The sequence below is a fragment of the Amblyraja radiata genome, chromosome 28 (assembly GCF_010909765.2).
Source record: "Amblyraja radiata isolate CabotCenter1 chromosome 28, sAmbRad1.1.pri, whole genome shotgun sequence".
In the NCBI taxonomy this organism is placed as follows: domain Eukaryota; kingdom Metazoa; phylum Chordata; class Chondrichthyes; order Rajiformes; family Rajidae; genus Amblyraja; species Amblyraja radiata.
This window is the reverse complement of record NC_045983.1, coordinates 2662185-2689394: the sequence shown is the minus strand read 5'-3', so window position 1 is coordinate 2689394 and position 27210 is coordinate 2662185. Positions and strand designations below refer to the sequence as shown.

The 27210-nt window shown below is 46.7% G+C and overlaps 2 protein-coding genes across 5 annotated transcripts in view; both read left to right on the top strand.

Moving 5' to 3' along the window:
* ncor1 (nuclear receptor corepressor 1) overlaps positions 1 to 4171 on the top strand; it is a 180616-nt gene extending 176445 nt beyond the window's left edge. For all 3 annotated transcript variants that reach the window (XM_033045584.1, XM_033045581.1, XM_033045583.1), the window contains 2 exons: positions 388 to 609; positions 2528 to 4171. In XM_033045584.1, the coding sequence (XP_032901475.1) occupies positions 388 to 609; positions 2528 to 2712 (407 nt within the window). In that variant the 3' untranslated portion in view covers positions 2713 to 4171. The remainder of the gene's footprint in view (positions 1 to 387; positions 610 to 2527) is intronic.
* Positions 4172 to 4278: 107 nt separating this feature from the next.
* Positions 4279 to 26851, top strand: zswim7 (zinc finger SWIM-type containing 7). Of its 2 annotated transcripts, none has more exons than XM_033045586.1 (6): positions 4279 to 4544; positions 8240 to 8338; positions 16583 to 16604; positions 18352 to 18454; positions 21545 to 21649; positions 25881 to 26851. In XM_033045586.1, the coding sequence occupies exons 1-6, from the start codon at positions 4505 to 4507 to the stop codon at positions 26004 to 26006; spliced, it is 495 nt and encodes a 164-aa protein (XP_032901477.1). In that variant the 5' UTR covers positions 4279 to 4504; the 3' UTR covers positions 26007 to 26851. The 2 variants fall into 2 exon arrangements, with proteins under 2 accessions (XP_032901477.1, XP_032901476.1); XM_033045585.1 differs by lacking the exon at positions 4279 to 4544 and adding an exon at positions 4549 to 4681.
* Positions 26852 to 27210: the final 359 nt, after the last annotated feature.

The window sequence follows — 27210 nt, the reverse complement described above, 5'->3', positions numbered from 1 at the left end:
ACGGGGAGAAGGCAGGAGAATGGGGTTAGGAGGGAGAGAGATATCAGCCATGATTAAATGGTGGAGTAGATGATGAGCCGAATGGCCTAATTCTGCTCCTATCACTCTATGATCTTACAATAAGAATGGGCTGCATGTGAAGCAGTGATCGTCTATGCTGAATTGTTAGCTTCATTGTTCTGCTGTGTGGAACCTGGGGTCACTGGATCTGCTCATTGCTATTGCTGTGCTGTTGCAGCTTTCAAAACAAATGCTGACCTATTTTTCCTGTTCTTTCTCTACCTGCCTTTGCCTTGCCTCTCCCTCCCCACACCCCTTTCCCCTACTTGACTGCACTTCCCTCTTTCCCCCTCCCCTCCTCTCCGACCGTTTCCTCCCACCTCCCAGGTGGAGTCAGTTCTCGGAGCAATTCCTTTGCGGATCCGGCCAGTAACCTGGGCCTGGAGGACATTATCAGGAAAGCGTTAATGGGGAAATACGATGACAAAGGAGAAGACCACCAAGGGGTTCTGTCCCATCCTGTGAGCACGGCGCAGGAGAACATGGCCACCAACCTCCCGGTGTCCGCTGATGCTCGGAGTGAGGAGGCTAATCCGTCACCTCCATCAGGTTAGTACCATAGTCAGCGGCTAGGGAACCGTGCAATGTGATGTGGCCTGCTGACTGGCACATCCAGGGGCTCCTGTTGCCAATCTCAGCATTGCCACCGGGCAAATGAGAGGGTATTTCACACCAGAGTAACCACACGTCTATTTCATCGCCAACCACAGTAACCACTGCCTCAGCCTAACCGCTGAAACCTTCATCCAAGCTTTTGTTCCCTCACCCAACGCACTCTGTATACATTTAACGGTCATCTGAAACTTAGCTGAAACTTGTGCAAAGTGTTATTCATGTTCATAAGTAGTATGAGCAGGATTATGCCATTTGGCCCATCAACTCTACTCCGCCATTCAATCATGGCTGATCTATCTTTCCCTCTCAACTCCATTCTTTTCCGCATAACCCACCCATACTAATCACGAATCTATCAATCTCCACCTTAAAAATATCCATTGGCCTCCACAGCCATCTGTGGCAATGAATTCCACAGATTCACCACCCTCTGACTAAAGAAATCCCTCCTCATCTCCTTTCTAAATGTAGTCCTTTTATTCTGTGGCTGTGGCCTCTAGTCCTAGACTCTCCCTCTAGTGGAAACATCCTCTCCACATCCGCTCTATCCAGGCCTTTTACTGTTCAGTAAGTTTTTTTTAATATTTTTATTAGAAGCAATGTACAGTCGTATAAACCGTGGCATATAACATAATACATTTTATGTACAACGTCTTGTTTTAAGTTTAACAATAGAGAAATAACACAAGCAAGAATAAGAGAGAAAAGGAAAGATTAAGGAAAGTAGTGATGTGTAAGCCCCAGGAGTTAACAATTGACAGTTTGTGGAAAGATAGAGAGAAAGAGCCCATAAAGATGTTAAAAAAAAAAAAAATAGAAATAAATAAATAGATAAATAAATAAAGTTCAATGAGTTCAATGATTATTCACCCATTTCTCCTTTTCCCACCGATCCACACTGGTTCCCGGTTAAGTTGTTAAAATATTCATGTCTCCATGGCCCCACTTCTCCCGATCTCTAATTTCCTCCAGTCCCATACCTGTTCTGAGGTCTCTGCCCCCTTTCAATTCTGGCCTCATGAACAACCCTAAATGCAATCACTTCACCAGTGGCAGGCAGGTGCCAAAACCCTAAGCACTGGACTTCCTTCCCTCGTGCCCTGCCTCTCTCTTCTTGTAAGGCACTCCGTAAATCTGAACTCCGACCAAGCTTTTTGTCATCTTCCCTAATAAGTGTCTTGGTGTTAAATTCTGTTGATAACCATTCCTGCAAAGCACCTTAAGATGCTCTATAAACATGTTGACAGCAAGGTTGTGCGCACATTCCTTTGAGAAAAGGCTTTGACCTGTTTGTCTACACTAATACTTTATTATCTCAATTTCCCTGGTCACTAAGATCTTGCATCAGCTGGTGGTCACCGTTCCATTCCATACCCTAACACTGCCCTTCTTTCCTTTCTGATGTTTTTAATCAAAATTCAGTAAAAGCATTTTGTGTCCTTTATCTACAATTTGCTTTTAAAAAGCAGAACCTGTTTGCACATGTGTGTGGTTGACAGCTACATCTCTACGCACCTCAGCCCTGTGCCATGTCTGAGATGTTAGTTCCTTCGGATGAGTGAAGCCAGCATCAACTCTGCCCCATCTCTCCCGCTGAACAAATTCACACTTGCCCTCACCACGACTGTGCCATCGTCCTCCATACCTGCCCTCACCACGACTGTGCCATCGTCCAGCATACCTGTCCTTCCTGGCTTTCATTGCATACTTCAGTCCTATGCGAATCATGTTGGAGCTACCTTGGGCACTGAAGTTGCTTTGTTAGTGGACGTAGTGTTTTTTGCAGTGCAGATAAACTGACCAGCAGGGCAGTAAAGAATGTGAATTAACTGCCTTGTATCTTGTTGCACAGGTTCAACGGCGTTCCCCTACAATCCACTGACAATACGTATGATGAATGTAGCACCGACGTCCATCGCATGTGCTCCACCGACCATGGGCCAAGCGAGTTCACACCCTCCGCCCAGGACGTGGGAGCGTGAGCCCGCTCCCCTACTCTCCTCGCAGTACGAGACGCTGTCAGACAGCGATGACTGAACTCAGGGGTCTGGCTGAGCGTGCCGTCAGCGAGTATTTCAGGACTGCCCACCACAGACGAGAGACTCTCCTCAAGAGCCTAAGTCACTGACTAAAGAAGTAAAAGCATTTGTTCACAGGCAAATGCAAAGCAGTATCCAGTTCTTTTGAGCAGATGTAGGTTGGAAAGTCTGATCGGAAGCTTTGTGTAGAGTTCACAGTGAAAGACTTTATCTGCTTTCCATTTGTTTGTTTAAAAAAACTCTTGAAATCATTCTAGTGTATTATAGAATTCTTTCCCAAAGTATCATGCTTCAATCTTACATTTTAAAGATTCTTAAAACAGCGAATTGAGTGCAGAATGTGCATCAGTGAGGTGAACCCAAAGGACTGGTGTTCTATATTCAATGTAAATTAAGTTTCATTTTGTCTTTAATTATTTAGCGGCACTGCTGAGATATTAATGCATGGATGTATTATGATTCATTGTGAACTGAGATGTGAAGGGAGTATGTACCCTGGTGTCAGCGGGCTCAGGAAGCAGCCTGACCCTGTAACTGCACAATGTTAACCCAAAGGAAACATCTTGTATCTCCACCTCATAATTTGCACCTCTTTTCTGCCCCACCCCTTGCGAAACAGAATAGTTTTAAAGTCCGAGAAATACAAACAGGTCTTAAAGAAGTTCCAGAAGTTAAGCTTTTGTTTTTCTTGCGGGGAATGGGAGAGGGCAGGCGGTTTCCTCGAGAAGTTCAATGTTTGGCCTGAAGCTGGATATTCAACAGTCAGTCTTGTGTTGTCCCGCCTGACGGAGCCCTATGACACCCCGCGTCTGTGGAAGCCGGATGCTTGGGTCACGCTTCAAATACAGCTCCTGGTCTGCAGTCTCTTTCCGTCAGGATCTCGAACGATTGTGGCAATTGTCTGCACGTGTTGGATTCCCACACTTGGAGAAGCTGCAGAGTTGGAGGGAGACTCAGCATGGACAGCTCAGAATGGTGGTGAAGAATCCTAAACATTGCGTGACTGTGCTGCCTGGCGGGTGATTGCTGGGGGCAAGTGTTAAAGTGGCGGGCGGTTGCTGGGCGCAAGTGTTAAAGTGGCGGGCTTCAGCTTTACCCTTTGAGCGTTGGATGAGAAGTTTGCAACTTTGGAAATGCATGTTTTTCTCCTGACGGGGTACCCCGCAAATGTTTTTAATGCTGACTACACGATTGACATCGAAACAACTCCACTAATGAGTTCTTTATCTGGATTTGGTCACATTATTTTCTGTGTTCAGGACTGTCCACAACTTTCAAAGCACGACACCTGACTTGGGTTGAATTCTGATCATTATTTTAACCACACTGTTGCGACTGAAGCCTCCCTCCCCTGCCGCTCCAGGCTAACCTCTGCCTTTTAAAGTAACTCGCCATTCCAAACCCGGTCACATTCATGTAAATGTTTATTTCCCAAATAAAGGCGACATCTGATTTCAGTCTTTTCATTTGGATTTTTTATTGTCACGCCAAAAAAAAAAATATTCCTTTACAGAAGTTGGGGGAAGTTCGGGTCTCCGGGACGCGTTGCAACGAGGTGCCCCGGGCCAGTGGTGGCGTAAAGGCTCCTGGGAAATGTAGTTCCATACAGTCCCAACGGCGGGGTCTGGTCATGTGGCGCAAAGGCCACAGGGAAATGTAGTTCCATTATCCCAGCCTGCGGCAGGTTCTGGAGATGGCGCAAAGGTCGCTGGGAGATGTAGTTATAAGCGGCCTGGGCAGATGCTGCACGGAGATGTGATTCGTGGAGGTGGTGCATAGGCCTCAGGCTGATGTATTGCCCGCCCCCCCCCCCCCCCGTCTCAGCGTACGGTGAGTGGCGGCGGATGTGGCCCTCTCCCCCCGACCCACATCCATGCTCCCCGCTGCCGCCAGTCCCGGGCGAACCCTAAGGCCCTGCCGGTGGACACGGGCCCAGCACGGGTGGCGGAGGCGACGCCGGGTCACAGGTCAGACGTGGTTATGTAGGAAGGAACTGCAGATGCTGGTTTACACCGAAGGTAGACAAAATGCTGGAGTAACTCAGCGGGACAGGCAGCATCTGTGGAGCGAATCTGCGGAATTGTTTGCCACATAAGGCTGTGGAGGCCAATTCGATGGAAATATTTAAAGCAGAGATAGATTCTGGATTAGTGTGGATGTCACGGGTTATGGGGAGAAGGCAAGAGAAGGGTTAGGAGGGAGAGATAGATCAGCCATGGTGTAGACTTGATGGGCAGAATGGCCAAATTCTACTATCACTTATGACCTGAAACATCACCTATTTCCTCCCTCTAAAGATGCCGCGTGTCCCACTGAGTTACTCCAGCATTTTGTGTTGTCTCCCTTCTCAGTTGGATTGCCCTAAAGATCCTGCCAGCTCAGACAACCACCCAAACTGTGGCAACCGTGAACATAGGTGGCTACCAGGGTCAGCTCAGCATCGACGTATTGTAAAATAATCCTGGCACCTCAAGCTTGCTCCACTATTTAGTAATGTCAAAGTATGGAGTTGTACAGCATAGAAGCAGGCTATGTCCATTCATACATTCATAACTAGTAACAGAATAAGGCCATTCGGCCCATCAAGTCTACTCTGCCATTTAATCATGGCTGATCTATCTCTCCCACTCAACCCCGTTCTCCTGCCTTCTCCCCATAACCCCTGACACCCGTACTAATCAAGAATCTATCAATCTCCACCTTAAAAATATCTATTGACTTGGCCTACACAGCCTTCTGTTGCAATGAATTCCACAGTTTCACCACCCTCTGACTAAAGAAATTCCTCCTCATCTCCTTCCTTAAGTTTATTTAGCGAATGCAAAGTCCTTTAGCCAAGCAGTTGCCTCTTGATCTGCTGTATGAAGGGTGACAAGTCCTCCTTTGAGTCTTTGTTGAGGGCATGCTTCAATGATGTGTTGCATTGTTTGCTGTTCTCCACAAGCACACCGTGGGGTTGGACTGCTGCCCCATTTTTTGAAGGCTGGCCAAGCAGGGGCCATGTCCAGTCTTGAATCTATTCAGCGTCGTCCACTGCTTCCTTGGGAGATTGGTGCCAGGGACCGGTAGGGTGGGGTCTGACACCAGATGTTTATTTGGGACGTCCTTCCTTAAGTAACATCCTTTTACTCTAATCCTAGACTCTCCCACAAGTGGAAGCATCCTCTCCATATCCACACTAACCAAGCATCATGCTTATACAAACTAATCCCACTTGCAGATAGCAACCAAAACTGCACATAGTAATCTGGGAGTTGATGGAAATGTAGGGAGCATTATGTTAAAAAAAGTTTAAAGGAAATTTATGAGGCATTATTTTTACATACAGAATGGTAGGTACCTGGAACGTACTACCAGAAAGGTAGCAAAGGCTGATGAGATGGAGCCATTTAAGAGGCGTTCAGACAGACACATGAACAGACAGGAGGGATGCAGACCATCTACAGATGGGACTAGTTTAGATTGGCATGTTTGGCGCAGGTACGGTGGGCAGGTGCTATAGACCTGCACGGGAAGGTAGATGCTCCCGCCCCCACGAGCCTCGGGCAGATGGAGCTCGTCAGCCTGTGAAGGCAGTCCATCTAGGAGAGGGAAAACTCTGATTTAAAACCTTCACTGCCTTGTGGCCATATCCAGTCATGGAAAAGGCTCCAGGAGTAAACCTTAAGAAAATCCGTAGTCGGAGCCCCTAAGGAAGTTCATAGTTCTCTACAACTTCGCTCGGCAGCTCCTGTGATAGAGCTGGTGCCAAACTGTAACTGCCCTGCTGTTCATTTGGATCGATCAGCGACGTGGAGAGGGGGGCGTGCTGCATGGGCAACAGCCTGTCGTCCATATGACATCGCCCAGTCTTTCATCCGACCAGGATGCGTCACCCATGGTCAGTCATGACCGAGGGGGACCTACTATTAGGTGGGGCGAATGGCCTGTTCCTGTACTGGGTGTTCTAAAATGGGATTTGTGTGAATGGAAATTGGATGATCAGTGATCCAAAGGACTTGGTTCCACTTCTGTGGTCAGTATCTATTTCTGGTTCAATCTATAAACCAGTAGCTGACAAGTGAAATATTTTTTTTAAAGTCTGAGTTCAGGGCCACCATGATCTGCTATGGATGAAAGGCCAAGATGGCAAGATCAGGGAACTGATCCTCCTTGCACCAGGCCCCCTCCCCTTTCTTGTGGGGATCACACTTTCTATAATTTCCTGAATCCTTCACTCCTCCCCATCCACAGCTCACTGTCTTCTGGTGCTTTCCCCAGCAACTGTAGGTCAAACACTTGTCCTACCCTGGGTACATACAGTGCCCTCCATAATGTTTGGGACAAAGACCCATCATTTATTTATTTGCCTCTGCACTCCACAATTTGAGATTTGTAAAATCACATATGGTTAAAGTGCACATTGTCAGATTTTAATAAAGGCCATTTTTATACATTTTGGTTTCACCATCTAGAAATTGCAGCAGTGTTAATACATAATCCCCCCATTTCAGGGCACCATCATGTTTGGGACACAGCACTGCCATGTAAATGAAAGTTTAGTATTTTGTTGCATATCCTTTGCATGCAATAACTGCTTGAAGTCTGCGATTCATGGACATCACCAGATGCTGGGTGGCTGGGTGATGCTCTGCCAGGCCTGTATTGCAGCCATCTTGAGGTTATGCTTGTTCTGGGGGCTAGTCCCCTTCAGTTTTCACATAAGTATATAAAAGGCATGCTCAATTGGGTTCAGATCGGGTGATTGACTTGGCCACTCAAGAATTGACAATTTTTTACCTTTGAAAAACTCCTTTGTTGCTTTAGCAGTATGTTTGGGATCATTGTCTTGCTGCAGAATGAACCACCGGCAATGAGTTTTGAGACATTAGTTTGAACTTGAGCAGATAGGATGTGCCTGTACACTTCAGAATTCATTATGCTTCTACCATCAGCAGATGTATCATCAATGAAGGTAAGTGTGCCAGTACCTTCAGCAGCCATACATGCCCAGGCCAAAATACCCCCACCACCGTGTTTCACAGATGAGATGGTATGCTTTGGATCTTGGACAGTTCCTTCTCTCCTCCATACTTTGCGATTGCCATCACTGATGTGTTAATCTTCATCTCATCTGTCCACAAGACCTTTTTTTCAGAACTGTGGTTGCTCATTTAAGTACTTCTTGGTGAACTGTAACCTGGCCATCCTATTTTTGCAGCCCACAAAGACTCGGGTTCAATCCTGACCAAGGGTGCTGTCTGTACGGAGTTTGTACATTCTCCCTGTAACCTTTTGGGTTTTCTCCGGGTGCCCCAGTTTCCACACTCCAAAGACGTACAGGTTTTGTAGGTTAATTGGCTTTGGTAAGATTGTAAATCGTCCTTAGTGTGTGTAGGACAGTGTAAGTGTACATGGTGATCGCTCGTTGGCATGGACTCGGTGGAATGAAGGGCCTATTTCGGCCCTGTATCTCTAAAATCTAAAGTCTACCCAACCCAAACATTGTTGATGTTGATGGATGTGTTTGCTGATTCCCTTGGCAGAGCCTGAAGAGAAGATGGCCCTTTCATTAGGCATCCTGCCCGTGGTGATGGCAGAGCTACTGAACAAAGTCCAGCAAGTTCACCAGCAGTCGTCGCAATGTGAGTGAGTGAGTGCGTGAAACGGGTGAGACGTTCGGACTATTGTCCGAAAATGGGCAGGTCAGTTCCTGTTCTGACAGCAGAGATGTAATGCTGAGGCTCTATAGGCCGCTGGTCAGGCTTTATTTGCAGTACCATGCTCAAGCAGCTGCTGCTCGCCTGCAGTCCGTCTGCCTTCCTTTTTTTGTTGTTTTTTTTTGTCTTTTTGGACGTGTGTTTTAGTTTAGTTTTAGTTGTGTATGTGTGGGGGGCGGGTGTAACTTGTTTTAAGTCTCTTCCTTCGGGGAGATGCGACCTTTTCTTTGTCGTATCTCTGTCTCCGTCTGCACTGGGGCCTAATCGCGGAGCTGGTGGCCTCCAACTGGGACCGACCTCGAGGCTCCGGAAGCAGAGCCAGGACTCACTATCGCGAAGCTGGCCGAATTCGGGACTGTGGTGGCGCTGCTGCGACGGCCCGACTTCGGGGCCTCGGAGGCTTTGGCCCAGTGGATGACAACATCGGGAGCTCGCAGGTCCCAGGTTGGTGACCGATTCTCAGGAGCTCCCGCAACAACAGCTTCGTCCGCTGGACTGGAGGGGGGCAGTTTCGTCCGCCCCAGACCGCGGTGTTTGAACGGCCCATTCGGGGAGCTGGGATTCGGCCACGGAACTTACCATCACCCAGTGGGTGGCTCAACATCGAAAGCCTGGATCGCCTAAATGCAGAGGGAGAACAAGAAAGGGAGAGACAAGGACTTTAAGACTTTTGCCTTCCATCACAGTGAGGACGTGCCTGCTAGACTCGCTGTGGTGGATGTTAAACTGTGTTCATTGTGTGTTCTATTATTTTATTCTCTGTCATGACTGCAAGGCACGTAATTTCGTTCAAATCAAAAGTTTGAATGACAATAAAGGATACATTATACTTTATACTTTACGAGCAAATTTGGGCTCTATATCTGAGGAAGGATGTGCTGGCTTTGGACAGGGTCCAGAGCAGATTTACGAGAATGATCCCAGGAATGAGTAGGTTGGCATATGTTGAGCGTTTGACAGCACTGGACCTCCACTTGCTGGAGTTTAGAAGGTTGAGGGGGAACCTCATTAAAACCTACAGAGTAATGAAAGGCATAGATAGAGTGGATGTGGAGAGGATGTTTCCATTGGTGGGAGAGTCTATGACCAGAGGTCATAGTCTCAAAATTAAAGGGCACTCTTTTAGAATGGAGGTGAGGAGGAACTTCATTAGTCACAGGGTAGTTAATCTGTGGAACTTATTGCCACAGAGGGCTGTGGAGGCCAAGTCAGTGGATATTTTTGAGGCAGAGAGAGACAAATTCTTGATTAGAACAGGTGTCAAACTTTGTGCCTTCCACCACAGTGAAGAATGCTGTGGTGGATATTTGTGTTAAATTTTTATTGTGTATTATGTGTTCTTTTTTATTGTACTGCTGCTGGCAAGTTCATTTCACTGCCCTTTATTGTGTATGTGATGAATAAATCTGATTGATTGATTGAGATATCCACCATCCCAGAACGAGTAGGTTAACCGATAATGAGCATTTGTCGGAAATGGGCCTGTACTCGCTGCAGTTTAGGAGAATGAGGGGGGACCTCATTCACACTTACAGAATAGTGAAAGGGTTGGATAGAGTGGATGTGGAGAGGATGTTTCCATTAGTAGGCACCTCAGAATTAAAGGACGTTCTTTTAGGAAGCAGATGAGGAGATATTTCTTTAGTCAGAGGGTGGTGAATCTGTGGAATTCTTTGCCACAGAAGGCTGTGGAGGCCAAGTCAGTGGATATTTTTAAGGCAGAGATAGATTCTTGATTAATACAGGTTTCAGAGGTTACGGGGAGAAGGCAGGAGAATAGGGTTAGGAGGGAGAGATAGATCAGCCATGATTGAATGACGGAGTAGACTTGATGGGTTGAATGGCCTACTCCTATTCCTTATGATCTCTATGTAAAAATCTTTCTCCGCACATCTCCTTTAGACTTTGCCTCTCCTTAAACCCATGCCCTCTCGTCCGTGACATTTCCACCTTGGGGAAAAACGTTTTGACTGTCTGCCCTATCTATGATTTCATTTACTTCTATCAGGTCTCCCCTCAGCCTCCGATGCTTCAGAGAAAGCAATCGCAAGTTTGTCCAACCTCTCCTGAAAGCTAATGCCTGCTATCCAAGCAGCATCCGGTAAAACTGGGCCTGCACCTGCATCATCTTCTCTCCAATAGCTTTCCTACCACTGACGTGAGGCTCGCTGGCCTGTAGTTCCCTGGATTCCCTGGATTCACTTATGCAATAGTGAAAAGCCTAGACAGAGTGAATGTGGAGAGGATGTTTCCACTAGTGGGAGAGTCTAGAACCAGAGGTCACAGCCTCAGAATAAAAGGAAGTACCTTTGGAAAGGAGGTGAGGAATATCTTTAGTCAGAGGGTGGTGAATCTGTGGAATTCATTGCCAGAGACGGCTGTGGAAGTCAAGTCACTGGATATTTTTAAGACAGAGATTGATAGATTCTTGATTAGTACGGGTGTCAGGGGTTATGGGGAGAAGGCAGGAGAATGGGGTTGAGAGGGAGAGATAGATTTGCCATGATTGAATGGTGGAGTAGACTTGATGGGCCGAATGGCCTCATTCTGCTCCTAAAACTTATGAACTTCACTTCTTAAACACGGGCTATTCTCCATTCCTCCGGGACCTTGCCTGTGGCTAGAGGAAATGCAAAGATGCTCATCAAGGCCCCCGTAATCTCCTCCAACGTTTGATCAATCGATCAATGGGACTTTATTTGGCACATGTACCGAGGTTGCCCAACTGTAGGAAGAATGTCATTAAGTTGGAAAAGCTGCAGAAGCGATTTACCAGGATGTTATCTGGAGCTGTGGGCTTGAGTTATAGGGAGAGATTTGATAGGCTGGGACTTTGGAGCGTAGGAGGATGAGGGGTGATATTGAGGTGCACAAGAGCATGAGGAGCATGGATAAAGTGAACACTCGCAGCTTATTTCCCAGAGTAGGAAATTCTAAAACTAGAGGACATTGGTTTAAGTAGAGAGATTTAAGAGGGACCTCAGGGTAAACATTTTAATTTAGAGGGCAGTCCGTATCTGGAATGAGCTGCCAGAATAAGCTGCAGAAACAGGTACACTTACAATTTGTTAAAGACCATCAGACAGATGTATGAATAGGAAGGGTTTAGAGGACTATGGGCCAAATGCCCAGAATGCCAACTTAGTCGGCATAGACAACATAAGAACAGGCTCTTCAGCCCACAAAGTCTGTGCCAAGCATGATGCCAAGAACATCACTGATCTACCAGCACATAATGCAAATACCCCATTCCTAGCATATCCATGTGCCTATCTAAAAGTTTTTTAAGTACCACTAATGTATCTGCTTCAACCACCAACCTGGCAGCGAGTTCCAGACTCATCACCTAATGTGTAAAAAAAATTGCCGCACACATCTTTAAGTTGGTACCTTCCCGCAAGGGCCAGCCTCTCTACTCAAAATAATCTTTGAGTTGCGATCACTATCCACAAACAGCTCTTCCACTGAAACACCAGTCACTTGGCCAGCCTCATTTCCCAACACTAGGTCCAGTATGTTCCCTTCGTGGCTTAGACTATCTACATCATTTTAAGAAACCCTCCGAATGCACCTGACAAAGTCTGCCACGACTGCATCTTTGTTGGGCTAAAGGGCCTGTTTCCATGCGACGCTGACCAGAAGGTGGTAGGAGCATGGGGCTTTGTTGCCTAATTTAAGCCAACATTTTGCAGTCGTCATCTCGGTGGAAGGCAGCACAAACATCCCAAAGATCACAAGGTTAGGAGAGAGAAACATGCCTCCCATGAGAGAGCTTGCGACAAACTATTGGAACAACTGATGGAACTAAAAGCAGACGAGTTGCCAGAACCCATTGGTCTGCATTCAGACCTTTAAAGGAAGTGGCTACAGGGACAGCAGTGATGTTTTGTTTAGTTTAGAGATACAGCACTGAAACAGGCTCTTCATCTAGCAATGTTACAAAATTTTGAGATTTTAAAAATCAAGTCTGTAATTTATCCCATCAGATAAAGCATAAAAATAAGTTTAATTTGACACCTAATTCACTTTCATATCTCAAGTATTTAAAAAGTTATGGCCATTTTCATACTGGGAAATGAGCATCTTGTTCCCTATTGATTTTCTATGGACATAACAAAAAAGCTGTGATCGTGAACAGTCAAAAGCCCATAACTTTCTTAAAAATTAAGAGAACTGAATGAAATTTTCAGTTATCATAGATTGAAGCATTCTGAAACAAATATAAAATAATCTTACTTGGATGACCTGAAATTAAAGCATATAATTAGTTAGTTACCTAATTGTAGCTAATTTCAGACCAATTACTAGATCTAAACATCTATCCATTTCTTAATAAATGATTAACATTTTTAAATAGCCTAAATGTCCAAATAATATTCACAAATAATTCACAATAAAACATGATTTTTAAATCTCATTTACATTAATTTATAGGCCAAATGGAAGGAATTTAGTGTTTAATTGCTGTAAATAAATGCCCATTTAAATCAGCTTTCCAGTGGGTCCCTGTGGAACGCGCTGGTTTAGAACGTTCACATTGCGGTAGATTTGTGCCCCAAATGCCGAGAAAAATACTGCGCGATATAATGGGCCCAAATTGAGCTACTCGCAATAGTAAACTTTGTATAAAGGGATCTTTAGAAGCCCTTTTTAATGTAAAAATATACAACCTAACTTCTGCTATTTGCTTTATGAGACCATGCGGTTGCTGACGGTCGCGGGTTTAAAGATTGATTTTTAAACTACTATAACTATTATTCAAGGCCTTTAAACCTAATAATAGCTTTTGCGACGGGGTCTTCCAGCGATTTTTCGTTAATAATTAACTAGGCTGAACATTTTCGATTGGAACAGCTTAGAGAAAATCGCGTTTTAAACCCGCCCCCTCTAAACGGCGCCAAAATCGCGCACACCCGCAACGGAAGATTTTCAAGGACGCTTCAGGTAGGCTTTGCAACATACCTACTTCATCCCACTGAGTCTGCGCAGACCAGCGATCCCCGCACACTACCACTATCCTACACTACGGACAATTTACAATTTTGCCAAAGCCAATTAGCCTACAAACCTGTACGCCTTTGGAGTGTGGGAGGAAACCAGAACACCCGGGGAAAACCCACGTGGTCACAGGGAGAACGTGCAAACTCCATACAGACAGCACCCGTAGTCAGGATTGAACCCAGATCTTTGCCGCTGTAAAGCAGCAACTCTACCGATGCGCCATTATGCTGACTCATCCATCCTTAATGCCCACGTGGGACTCGTGCCACCTGCATGGAGTTTGTTAAAGAAGTTAAATTGAGACCCAGTTATGTCTTCAGGCTGCTACCTCACTGCACCAGAGAGCCGACTTGATCGTGAAACTGTGGAGTTTGCACGTTCTCTCCTAGACTGCGTGGGTTACACCCCGGGTGCTCGCTTCCCCTCACACAGTCCGTGATGTTTGGTAGAACAGACCACAATGGTTCAATGGTGCTTTATTTAAGTGCACAGTGAAATTTACACATGTGGGCACCGCCATGTTTTGGCGCCATTTCCAAAGTCCTCTCTGCCCGCACGTTCGGTCTACTGGAGTGGCTCCAAATCTCAGGCTTCCTGCAGGGCCTCCATCTGTCACATTCGACCTGATCGGCCCACGAACCGACATCCCTCTCCTCGCCTGGCCATCTTTGTGTCCCAGCGGTGCCTCCTGCAGCCGACCTTGAAGGTGCTGGAGACATTACCCCGGCTCACCCCCCTACCGGCCCTTGCTCCTCACGACCCACCTCTCCAGCGGCCCCCTCCCGGTACCAAGGTCTGCCGAATTGAAGTAACAGCCGGTAAGTCCTGGGCAATAGTGCTGCTCTCAAATTCAAACTACAACCAATGGCAGGGGACTGCATCCCTGCAAGCCCCCCCCCTTTGGGAACAAAGCGCTATCAGCCACAGACTGGGGCAAAAAGCCACACACAGTGCTGGGCTTGTACACACTGGAATTTAGAAGCATGAGAGGGGATCTTATTGAAACATATAAGATTATTAAGGGTTTGGACACGCTAGAGGCAAGAAACATGTTCCAGATGTTGGAGGAGTCCAGAACCAGGGGCCTCCGTTTAAGAATAAGGGGTAGGCCGTTTAGAACGGAGATGAGGAAAATAATTCTCACACAGAGGGTTGTGAATCTGTGGAATTCTCTGCCTCGGAAGACAGTGGAGGCGAATTCTCTGGATGCTTTCGAGAGAGTTGGATAGAGCTCTTAAAGATAGCGGAGTCACGGGATATGGGGAGAAGGCAGGAACGGGGTACTGATTGTGGATGATCAGCCATAATCACAGTGAATGGCGGTGCTGGCTCGAAGGGCCGAATGACCTACTCCTGCACCTATTGTTTATTGTCTGTTGTCTACAGACTTGGCATGTAAAGGTAATACTGCACTGCCGGTTTAGCAAGCAAAGGTTTAAACAGAGCGCTGTCAGCTTAGAGCTTAGTGCGTGGGAATTTAAACAAAGAGCTGTCGACCGCAGCACTGTGGGCTTTAAACATAGTGCTACCGGCCACAGCACTGTGGGCTTTTAACAGAGTGCTACTGGCCGCAACGCTATGGGTCACAGACTGTTCGGGCAAAATCCTCGCTTAACATACTACCGTCTGGTTATCGTCATATCCGGCCCGCAGGCGTTACCTCGTTACATCCGGCTCGCAGGCGTTACCTCGTTACATCTGGTTCGCAGCCTGTAGTAAAATCCACACGGTCGTGATGCCAATCCGCACATACAACACAGGAATATTATGGCAAACGAGATTGTCCCGATGGTCAGTACCCAGTGCACCTATGTTGACCACATTCCTCCCGAGGGATTGTAGTCGTGGTACTGTTCTCCGACCGAATCTTCTCCACGGCTTCATGGGTGTGGTCAGCGAGGTTGGTGACGTTCTCTTTTACCCCACTCAGGGTCAACCCAGTCACCGAGTCTGCATGACCACGCATGGTACAAATTATTTTGTCGGAGGTCCCAAACCTCAATGCCATCATCAATACCACAATCTGATCGCTTGTGTCGTTAAACGTTGCTGCCAGTGCTTGGCACGTGTTTTGAAACGTATGGATTGCAGCCTTCTTCCGAATGTTCCATAGCTTCACTGTTTCATCGTCGCTTCCCGTACTTAAAACACAAAAAGCTGGAGTAACTCAGCGGGTCAGGCAACTGTGGTCCCTGTTGGGCTGGATAACATGAATACACAAAGGATGTGTGACCTTTAAGTCTTTTGATTCTTTCACCAGTTTCACTGTCACACACCGCTACCGTTTTGTCTGTTGATGCTGTAAAAAGCATGCTGCCATCTGTGTTATAATGCAATTCCATCACTGCTCCACTGTGGCCTTCCAATGTAGCATAATTATCGCAGTCGCCATATACATTCCAAAGCATTACCAGTCGATCAAATCCTGCAGTTGCCTGTGTTCATCCATTCCGGTGAAATTTACAACAATAAACTTCTCCCTCATGACCCTGCTGTGGGCTCTCCTTCACCGAGGGCAGCAGCTTGTTGCGAGGGTGCTTGGCCTGCACCAGCGCCATCTCGTTTGCTATTTCTTTTTGCCCAACATTTTCTATTCTATTCGTCAGATCCTGCTGACTACGCCAATTGTTACAAGGGAACAGGTTCAAGGATCTGACTAGTAAAACAGAAAAAGGCTCACTCGTCTAGTTACAAAACAGTTTTATTGGTGAGAGAACAAAAACATGGTATGTGCGGGCTCTGTTTTACAGCTCTCTCTCTCTCTATCCCCCTCTCTCCCCCTCTCCCTCGTAGTCCATGGGAATTTAAAGTCTGCAGCGCTATGGCCTTTAAATATAGCGCTACTGGCCGCACTGCTGTGGGCTTTAAACATAGGGCTATGGCCACAGTACTATGGGTCACACACTGTATGGGCAAAATTCTTGTATAACAGGGAGTAGTTTAGATATCTGCTTAATGATGGGCCATGTACCCTATGAGCTAAAGAGCCTGTTTCCATCCTGTTTCTATCAATGATTCTGGGATAAGAGAATTTTTTTGATTGGTTGATTCAAGTTCTGTGTACAAATTTGTCATTTCTGAATATTAATGCTTCATTACATTGGTGCTAAAGGCTGAGAACATTTCTGCTCTGATCATTGATGAGTTCTCATATCTTGTGTCTTTCAGTGACGGATGAACTGCTTCTAATGTGAGTACTATTGCTAACATTTCTATCCACCATTTGCTGCTGAAACTCAGACGTAGCCTTGTCAGATCCTCACATTGGATTTGGATTGCATGCTGTAATTGTAATGGTTCAACTCTCAATATCCATGGTTCCCTGAAAGCAGCGACACAAATCTTTAGGATGATGAAGCAGACATGTGGCTTCCCAATCTAACACTAAAGTGAAAGGCACAAAATGTGGGAGTAACTCAGCGGATCAGGCAGCATCTCTGGAGAAAAGGAATGGGTGATGTTTCGGGTTGAGCCCTTTTTTCAGACGGGTCCGAAGAAGTGTCTCGACCTGAAACTTTGCCTATTCTTTTTCTCGAGAGATGCTGCTTGTCCCGCTTAATTAACCCAGCATTTTTTGTCTATCTTCAGTGTATACCAGCATCTGCAGTTCCTTCCTACACACTGAAGTAATATGCTGCCATTCAGTTTGAGGCGGAAGACTTAACATCCATGGAGAGACACCTTGAACCTCGCAGGTCCCTTGCACCTCCTCTAACCTCATTTACTGCATCTCCGGTGTTCACAACGTGGCATCCTTTGCATCGGCAACACCAAGGATAGATTCGCCAACCATTTAACCGACAATCATGCTTGGTCCGCCAAGGCCTACCAGATTTCCCAGTTGCTAACCATTTTAACTCCCCTTTCCATTCCCATACAAAACTCTCTGTCCTGGGCCTTCTCCATTGCCAGAGTGAGGTCACATACAAACTGGAGGAACAGCACCTCATATACCACTTGGGTAGCTTACAATCCAATAGTATGAACATTGAATTCTCCAATTTGAGGTAATTAACCTAAATTCCGACCCCCATTTTTCCCTGCACCCCACCTGGATTCCCACCCATTTCTCCCCTTCCCTCTCCCCTATCCCCTTCCGCCTGTATTCCTTCCTCTGGCTTCACAATTCACACCTCTTCTATCCTTATCTCACTTTTCATCACTGGCCATTGTCCACCCATATGACAATCAACCCCTCCCCTCCCTGTACCCACCTATCACTTGCCAGGCTTGGCCCAGCTTTCCTCCCCCCTAAGACAATCAGTCTGAAGAAGGGTCCCGACCCAAAACGTCACATATCCACGTTCTTCAGAGATGCTGCCTGACCTACTAAGTTCCTCCAGTACTTTTTCTTTTCTTGACTTAACATTCATCCTAGTTATACTGCACACCTTTAGTTTAGTTTATTATAGATACAGTGTGGAAACATACCCTTTGGTCCACTGAGTCCGCGCTGACCAGCGATCCCAGTACACTAATTCTATCTTACACACTGGGGACAATTTACAGAAGCCAATTACAAACCGGCACATCTTTGGAATGTGGCATAAAACTGGAGTACCCGGAGAAAACCCACATGGTCACAGGGAGAACATACAAACTCCATACAGACAGCACCCATAGTCAGGATCAAACCCAGGTCTCTGGCGCTGAAAGGCAGCAACTCTACCGCTGTGCCACCGTGACGGCCTCTGTACTTTCTTTTAGTTGTAGGTCTTGTACATCCATCATTCACATTGCTCCACTCTTTTCTAATAGCCTATTCTGAGGTTATGGCCTCTAGTCCTAGACTCTCCCACCGGTGGAAATATCCTCTCCACATCCAATCTACCCAGGCCTTTCACTATTCTGTACGTTTCAATGAGTGCCCCCCTCCTCATTCTTCCAAACTCCAACGAATATAGGCTTGAATTGTCTCAAAGATGTTTCTTTTCCAGGCTGAAGTTTGTCTTTGGACCTCCGATCCTGCAGGCGTTGGAACTGGTGGATCAACGCTCAGTAACGTTTGTCGACTCTCCCAGTGGAAGATCACTCTACCAGGTCTGTTGCTTGGACATCTTTATATTGTTATAGAGTCATACAGCACCGAAACAGGCCCTTGGGCCCAACTTGCCCGTGCTGACCAAGATGCCCAATCTTCACTAGCCCCGCCTGCCTGTATTTGGCTGTTACCTTCTAAATGTTTCCTATACATGTACCTGTGCAAATGTCCTCAACTACCTCCTCTGGCAGCTCCTTCCATATACCCACCACCCTCTGTGTGGAAAAAGTTGCCCCTCAGATTCAGATTAAACCTTTCCTCTCTCACCTTATACACATGCCCTTTGGTTCTTGATTTCCCTGCTGTGGGTAATAGACTGTGGACTCGCCCTGTTTATTCCCCTCATGATCATGGATAGCACGCAACAAAAAAGTTTTTCACTGTACACGTGACAATAATAAACTAAACTAAACTAAAAGGCTTAAGGCTGGTGCACATTGAGGCATTTTCTTGTTGTTTAGCTTTAATCAGCTGTCCATCTCTTCAGATTCAGATTCAACTTTAATTGTCATTGTCCGTGTACAGTACAGAGACAACGAAATGCATTTAGCATCTCCCTGGAAGAGCGACATAGCATATGATTTGAATAAATATTTACATTAGCATATATACAGACATAGTGTTTTTCCTGTGGGAGGAGTGTCCAGGAGGGGGGTGATTGGCAGTCACCGAGGTACGTTGTTGAGTAGAGTGACAGCCGCCGGGAAGAAGCTGTTCCTGGACCTGCTGGTCCGGCAACGGAGAGACCTGTAGCGCCTCCCGGATGGTAGGAGGGTAAACAGTCCATGGTTGGGGTGAGAGCAGTCCTTGGCGATGCTGAGCGCCCTCCGCAGACAACGCTTGCTTTGGACAGACTCAATGGAGGGGAGCGAGGAACCGGTGATGCGTTGGGCAATTTTCACCACCCTCTGCAATGCCTTCCGGTCGGAGACAGGGCAGTTGCCATACCATACTGTGATACAGTTGGTAAGGATGCTCTCGATGGTGCAGCGGTAGAAGTTCACCAGGATCTGAGGAGACAGATGGACCTTCTTCAGTCTCCTCAGGAAGAAGAGACGCTGGTGAGCCTTCTTGATCAGAGTTGAGGTATTGTGGGTCCAAGAGAGGTAATCGGAGATGTTAACACCCAGGAACCTGAAGCTAGAAACACCTTCCACCTCCGTCCCGTTAATGTGGATGGGGGTGTGCGTGCCGCCCCTGGACTTCCTGAAGTCTACAATGAGCTCCTTGGTCTTCTTGGAGTTAAGGGCCAGGTTGTTGTCAGCGCACCATGCGCCTGTGGCTGTGACGAATGTACTGTGCACTCGGTGACTGCTGTGCTTGCATGGCACGAGATGAGGTTCCGGGCAAGGCGTGTGTGGCCTGGCACTGCCAATGACGGCCCGTGCACCAAGTGTATGGTGAAGCCATTTCCACACCCGTGGCAAGGGTGCAACCGATGGGAGGTTTGGATCCAAGTCAACCCAGAACCTTGTTGCGTGCTGTCCAGTCAGCGAGAAGACTATACATGATTACAATAAATAGTCATACAGCACGGAAACAGGCCCATCGGCTCCACTTGCCACACCGACCAACATACCCCGTCTACACTAGTCCCACCTGCCTGCGTTTGGCCCTTCACCCTCTAAACCTGACCTATCCATGAACCTGTCCAAATGTTTCTCAAACGTTGTGATAGTCCCTGCCTCAACTACCTCCTCCAACAGCTTGTTGCATACACCCACCACCCTTTGTGTAAAAAAGTTACCCATCAGTTACCCATGGAATTTTAATTTCCCGATTACAGCACCAAGTGGGCATTTGTGGCAGTGCCCTGGGATGGTTCAGGTCCTATCTGGCAGACAGAACCATGCGTGTAAGCCTTGCTGGCTTTGAATCCTCCTCCACTCCCTTGGTATATGGGGTTCCACAGGGCTCAATTTTAGGGCCCCTGCTCTTCTCTTTATACCTACTTCCTCTGGGCTCAATTTTAAGAAGGCATGGCATCTCCTTTCACTTTTATGCAGATGATAGCCAGTTATATATGCCGCTCAGGAAAGAAGACGACTATTCTCTAAAATCAATTCTGTCTTGTCTTGAGGACATTAAGTCCTGGATGGCCTTAAACTTTCTGGGACTTAATGAAGAGAAGACAGAGGTGATTTTGTTTGGCCCCAATGGCTGCCGTGAACCTCCCTTTGTTGACTTGGGTCCACTGGCATTGTCTGTAAAGCCAACCGTTTTGAACCTGGGTTTTAGGATGGACGGTGATTTTAAACTAGATAAACAAATAGGCGCGGTGGTTAAGTCCAGCTTCTTTCACCTAAGGAAGCTGGCAAAGGTGAAGCCCATTCTCGAGCGGGAGCATTTTGAAACAGTAATCCATGTCTTTATTACATCTACGCTGGATTACTGTAACGCACTCTACTCTGGAGTCGCACGAGCTTCATTGGCTCGTCTCCAGCTTGTTCAAAATGCTGCCGCTCGCCTTTTGACCGGAACTCGAAAGAGGGAGCACATTACGCCAATTTTGGCCTCCCTTCACTGGCTCCCAGTGCACTTTCGAGTTCATTTCAAAATTATTTTATTTGTTTTTAAATCGTTGAATGGGCTCGCCCCGCCTTACCTCTCTGAGCTGCTCCACCTATATGCTCCTGTCCGGTGCCTCAGGTCAGCTGATCAGCTGCTCCTTGAGGTACCAAGGTCTAAGCGGAAGCTCAGAGGGGATAGAGCCTTTTCTGTTGCTGCTCTGGCACTCTGGAACACCTTGCCGCTGCACATCAGACAGGCCCCCTCATTGTCCATCTTCAAATCCTCCCTAAAAACACATTTTTATTCTTTGGCTTTCGACACTGGCTGAGGCATTGCTCCTGTTTTTAGTGCTTTTAATGTCTTTTAATTTTTAGTGTGTTTTTTATAGTCCTTCGTTTTACGGTTTTTAATGGTTTTTAATTGTTTGTAATAGCTTTTTGTTCATGAGTTCTCATGTACAGCACTTTGTGGCAACTGCAGTTGTTTAAAGTGCTTTATAAATAAAGTTATTATTATTATTATTATTATTATCAGGTCCCTATTAAATCAATTGTGCTCTTTCCTGTTACGATCTGCAGGTTATTGGAAGCTCTGGTCGGGTGTATCGTTGCTTCAGCTCCTGCCTCTACTGCTCCTGTGCAGCTTTCATGTACTCCGTCTTACGACGGAATGACCACATACTGGTAAGTGTTTAACGTCAACCGGCCAGAGTGAAACATAGACACAGAAACAGAGGAAATAGGTGCAGGAGTAGGTCATTCGGCCCTTCGAGCCAGCACCACCATTCAATATGATCATGGCTGATCATCCAAAATCAGTACCCCATTCCTGCTTTTTCCCCATATCCCTTGATTCCATTAGCTCTAAGAGTTATATCTAACACTCTCGAAAACACCAAGTGAATTGGCCTCCACTGCCTTCTGTGACAGAGAATTCCACAGATTCACAACTCTGGGTGAGAAAATGTTTCCTCATCTCCACCCTAAATGGCCTACCCCTTATTCTTTAACTGTGACCCCTGGTTCTGGACTCCCCCAACGTCGGGAACATTTTTCCTGCCTCTAGCCTATCCATTCCCTTAAGAATTTTATATGTTTCTATAAGATATTTTAATTTTCCCTGCTGCTGTGTTGGGATTTGAACTCTTGACTGGATCGATGGTCTGTAACTGGCTGCTAAGCTTGTAATTGAACCACAAAGCTATGCTTCCCTGCTCACTTCCCTCCCATGTTATCTCGTGTTCTCCACACTGGTTCCCAGTTATTGTCCCACATTTTGCCCGTGTAACAATGATTCACTGTCGGTCTATGGTCTTCTACTCATCAGAGGAACTACGGAGGAAATGACTTTCCGAGATTAAATAATTTATTTCTGGAAAAAAGACAAATTGGGAAAGGTTAAAGCTACAGAGCAAAGTATTGGGTAAAGTAAGCAGAGTTATAGAGAGACTGACTCACACAGCCCTTCAGCCCACCGAATCCACACCATCCCTTTACACTCATTCGACATTAATTTCAGTTTAGTTTAGAGATACAGCACATAAACAGGCCCTTCGGCCCACCGAGTTTACGTCGGATCCCCGCACACTTACACTATCCTAGAAACACTGTAGACAATTTACAATTTTACCAAGCCAATCAACCTACAAACCGATAGGAAGGAACTGCAGATGCTGATTTGAACCAAAGATAGACACAAAAATCTGGAGTAACTCATCGGGTCAGACAGCATCTCTAGAGAAAAGGAATAGGTGACATTCTGAAGAAGGGTCTCGACAAATTTCTGCCCCATTAAAACCGATGTAGGTTCTTCATCTAAGTCATTTAAGCTGATTTAAATTATCTCCAAACATAAAATCATCAATCGAAGTTGAAATATTTATATGGTCTGAAGAAGGGTCTCGACACGACACATCATCTATTCCTTTTCTCCAGAGATGCTGTCTGACCCGCTGAGTTACTCCAGCTTTTTGTGTCTATCTTCAACCTACAAACCTGTACGTCTTTGGAATGTGGGAGGAAACCTGAGCTTCCTGGAGAAAACCCACGCAGGTCACGGGGTGAACACAAACTCCACACCGACAGCACCTGTGGTGAGGATTGAACCCGGGTCTCTGGTGCTGTAAGGTAGCAACTCTGCCGCTGCATCACCTTGCCCCTCTCATATTTTTATTAACCTCAATTAATCTAATTTTATTCTTCCCAAGTCTCCCAGATTCTACCCTGCATCTAATTGAACAGCGGGCAGTTTGCAGTGGTCAGTTAACCTCCTGAACAGTGCCGTGAGGGTCAGGAAGAGACAGGGTCATCTAGATTGTGCATCCAGAGATTAGTCATGGTCGTGCTTGTTTTCACGATACATTGCAAAATTGATAGCTTTGGACAGTTATATTCAATGCATACGCTCAAGTTTATTTATAGGCTGGGTTGTGTTTAGATTACTACCAAATATTGCTTGTAATAATTCCTGAGTTTAAATACCTGGCCTAATGGCTGCTGTTCGGTGTGATTGGTTGCATCGTTAGCTGCTTTTGGCTTTGTAACTCTTGAGTCATCAAACAGCCAGGCTTTTGTTCATTGTTTCCCACCAAATTAAACTGAACTCAACAGCTCATGCTTTACAAACAAAGAACTGCTGGGAAAACATTCATGAAGTACGCATTTCCCAAAGATCAGCTGCAATTTCACGATTTCCTCGAAAAAAATCAGTCGTTTTCTTGCATTTAACAATGTGGATGGCAGGGAGGGGTTGGTGGGTGGGTGATGGTTCCTCGAGCAGCCGCTGCACGGTGGCACAATGGTAGAGTTGCTACCTTACAGCGCCAGGGACCCGAGTTCAATCCTGACTACGGGTGCTGTCTGTACGGAGTTTGTACGTTCGCCCTGTGACTGCATGGGTTTACTCCGAGAAATCTGATTTCCTCCCACACTCGTAAGACGTGCAGGTTTGTAGGTTATTTGGCTATTGTAAATTGCCCCTTGTGTGTTGGATGCAAAAGTGAGATAACAGAACTAGAGTGAATCAGCATGTCGGCATGGACTCGGTGGGCCGAAGGACCTGTTTTCCACACTGTCTCTCTAAACTAAACTAAACAATAGGCAATGGACAATAAGTGCAGGTGTAGGCCATTCGGCCCTTCGAGCCAGCACCGCCATTCAATGTGATCATGGCTGATTATCCCCAAACCGTACCCCATTCCTGCCTTCTCCCCATATCCCTTTCTTTAAGAGCCCTATCTAGCTCTCTCTTGAAAGTATCCAGAGAACTGAGGCAGAGAATTCCACAGACTCACCACTCTCTGTGTGGAAAAAGTGTTTCCTCAACTATCTATACTATTACTAAAACTCTCATCTTATTTAAATTTGCACAAAAACGCTACCCTATATCACTAGGATTACTCACCACCTTACTCATCGTTCTCCTCTGCTCTAAGCGCGCCAAGTTTTGTTCCGATCGGTGGAAGATTACAAAAGTTATGAACGTTTAAGAAATCGTGAGATCAGCAGATTGGTCTTCTCGCCTGTCAGCCACCATTCCGGCACCCGCTGTTAATCATCGGGCGGGGCTGAGTCCACAAGTCGTGCGGAGGAGAACAACCAGCGAAGCAACCAGCGCCCGCTGTGAGTCCCCATCGCACCCCCAACACCTTCCCCTCTGGTCCCCCTCGCTGGCTCCTGCCCCCCTCCCCTGTAATACTGCACTCTCCCCAGGGCTCTTCCCCCATCTTTTCTCAGAGCTCTTTCCCCCCCTGCCCACACAACCCCCTCACACACCCCTCCCTCCCACACACCCCTCGATTCCACACAACCCTCCCCCAACCCACACATACCCCACCACTCACCCCCCACAACCCCTCTTCCCACACATACCCCCCTCCCACAACCCCTCCCCCCACAAATCCTCCCTGCCCACACACCCCTCCCCCCCCACACCCCCCTCAACTCCCCCGCCCACATAGCCCCCTCTCCCCCACAACCCCACCCCACCCTCTCCCCCAAAGCCCCCCTCCCTCCCACAACTACCCCTCCCCCACACAACCCGCCCTCCTCCACAACCCCCACCCCCACAATTAACCTTGTAAACCTACACTGCACTCCCCCAATAGCAATAATGTCCTTCCTCAAATTAGGGAACCAAAACTGCACACAATGCTCCAGGTGTGGTCTCATTAGGGCCCTATACAACTGCAGGACCTTTTTGCTCCTATACTCAACACCTCTTGTTATAAAGGCCAACATGCCATTCGCTTTCTTCACTGCCTGCTGTACCTGCATTGACTGATGAACAAGGACCCCCAGATCCCGTTGTACTTCCCCTTTTCCCAACTTGACACCATTTAGATAATAATCTGCTTTCCTGTTTTTGATGCCAAAGTGGATAACCTCACATTTATCCACACTAATCTAAACTAAACTAACCTAAACTAAAGTAACCTAAGCAAAGTCCAGAAGTAGGAGCAGAGTTTTGGAATCAGGGTCGACCACAGAATTGACGGGACCTCTCTTTATGTGAAGCATTGTAAAGCTTCCGAGTTCTCTACCCTGCAGGGCTTTGAACCTTCACAGACACGTAAGGCTGAGTGAGATTTATTAACTGCCAGGGGAATCCCAGGCTTAGGATCAGTGGTTGATATGACTCACTGCACAGTCAGTAAAGATATCAAAAGATATAACAAGCTGGAAATCTGCTCCAGACTTTTATATTATCATAGAACTATTTTATCTGCCTTTTGAAAGAGTGGCTTAGTCCCAAATATGTTTCGTAGCTCTTTGATGTTTTTCTTGGAAAGCTTGAGGGGATAGGGTTATTTCTTCAGCAGGGGCCATTGTTTACACACACAATAAAGAAATGTACCTTCACTGTTTCCATTGTTGACTTTTCCCTCTGTTCATGACATTGCTGGGCATTTTGCAGTGTAAACATCTTCTTGCTGTGTACTTGTGCCAAGCCATGGGAACGCTACGCCAGCTGAGAGTCTCCAACCAACAGCTGACCGATCTGCTGCAAGCAAAGGACGAGGAGCTTGAATCCACAGAGTAGCGGAGGAAGGGGCAAGGCCCGCAGCCTGACCTGAGGCAACTGATTCTGGGTCGAATCCAAGACCACCCTAGCGAAACACAACACTGTCACTGAAGATGGACACAAACGCTGGAGTAACTCAGCCGGTCAGGCAGCATCTCCTGAAAAAAGGAATAGGTGACGTTTTGGGTCGAGGCCATTCTTCAGACTGAAGCTGACAGTTTACAGAAGCTGTCTTTAAGAGGAATCCTTATTCCTGGACAATAAACCATTTAGCGGCAAGCAGAAGACAAGTCCAAGAGATATTTGCAAGAACCAGAAGGTGGTTTTTCACCTGTAGCCATCGGCCACAGAATGGTTGAGAGAATCGTGAGGATATGAGGAAGTGCTCCAGGATTCCCTGTAGAAACACAGACCTGCAGATGCTGGTTTGCGCAAAAGATGGACGCAAAGGGCTGGAGTAACTCAGCGGCTCAGGCAGCATCTCTGGAAAAATAAGATAGGTGACATTTGGGTCGGGGCTCTTCTTTATACTGAAGACGTTAGTCTGAAGGAGAGTCCTGACCCGAATCGTCACCTATCCTTTTTCTCCAGAGATGCTGCCTGGTCCACTCATTTACCTCAGCACTTTGTGTCTATCTCGAAGATCCCTCGCTGTATTTTTGTGTCCATTGACAAGTATCCTCAGCATAGAAACAAATTGTATTGTGACATTGGAGAAATGTAGGCGTCACAGTGGCGCAGCGGTAGAGTTGCTGATTTACAGCGCCAGAGACCCGGGTTCAATGCTGACCACGGGTGCTGTCTGTACGGAGTTTGTATGTTCTCCCCCTCACCATGTTGGTTTACACCAGGTGCATCGGTTTCCTCCCATACTCCAAAGACGGACAGGTTTATTGCTTAATTGGCTTCAGTAAAGATCGTATATTGTCGCTAGTGTGTAGGATAGTGCTGGTGTATGGGGGGGAGATCGCTGGTCGGCGTGGACTCGGTGAGCCAAAGCCTGTTTCTGTGCTGTATCTTTAAACTAAACTAAACTAAACAGTGAGCTGAAGTGGACAGTCTTCCACAGAGGTCCAATATCACATCATTTAGCTCTCTCCCCAGGACCTGCTCTGTCTACCTGAGATGCCAATTTCACAGATATTCATTTGCTGCAAAAGGTGCCTGTTGTGTTCGAGGGCTAAATAATTCACAATCTACACTTGGTGTACAGAACCCGAAG

Bases quoted from the DNA above. Each gene is read 5' to 3' on its own strand.
- zswim7 (XM_033045585.1), top strand. From the start codon at position 4,588: ATGCTCCCCGCTGCCGCCAGTCCCGGGCGAACCCTAAGGCCCTGCCGG. The intron at 16,605-18,351 runs GTGAGTACTATT...TTTCTTTTCCAG, and splicing joins ACGGATGAACTGCTTCTAAT to GCTGAAGTTTGTCTTTGGAC. The intron at 21,650-25,880 runs GTAAGTGTTTAA...GGCATTTTGCAG, and splicing joins GACGGAATGACCACATACTG to TGTAAACATCTTCTTGCTGT.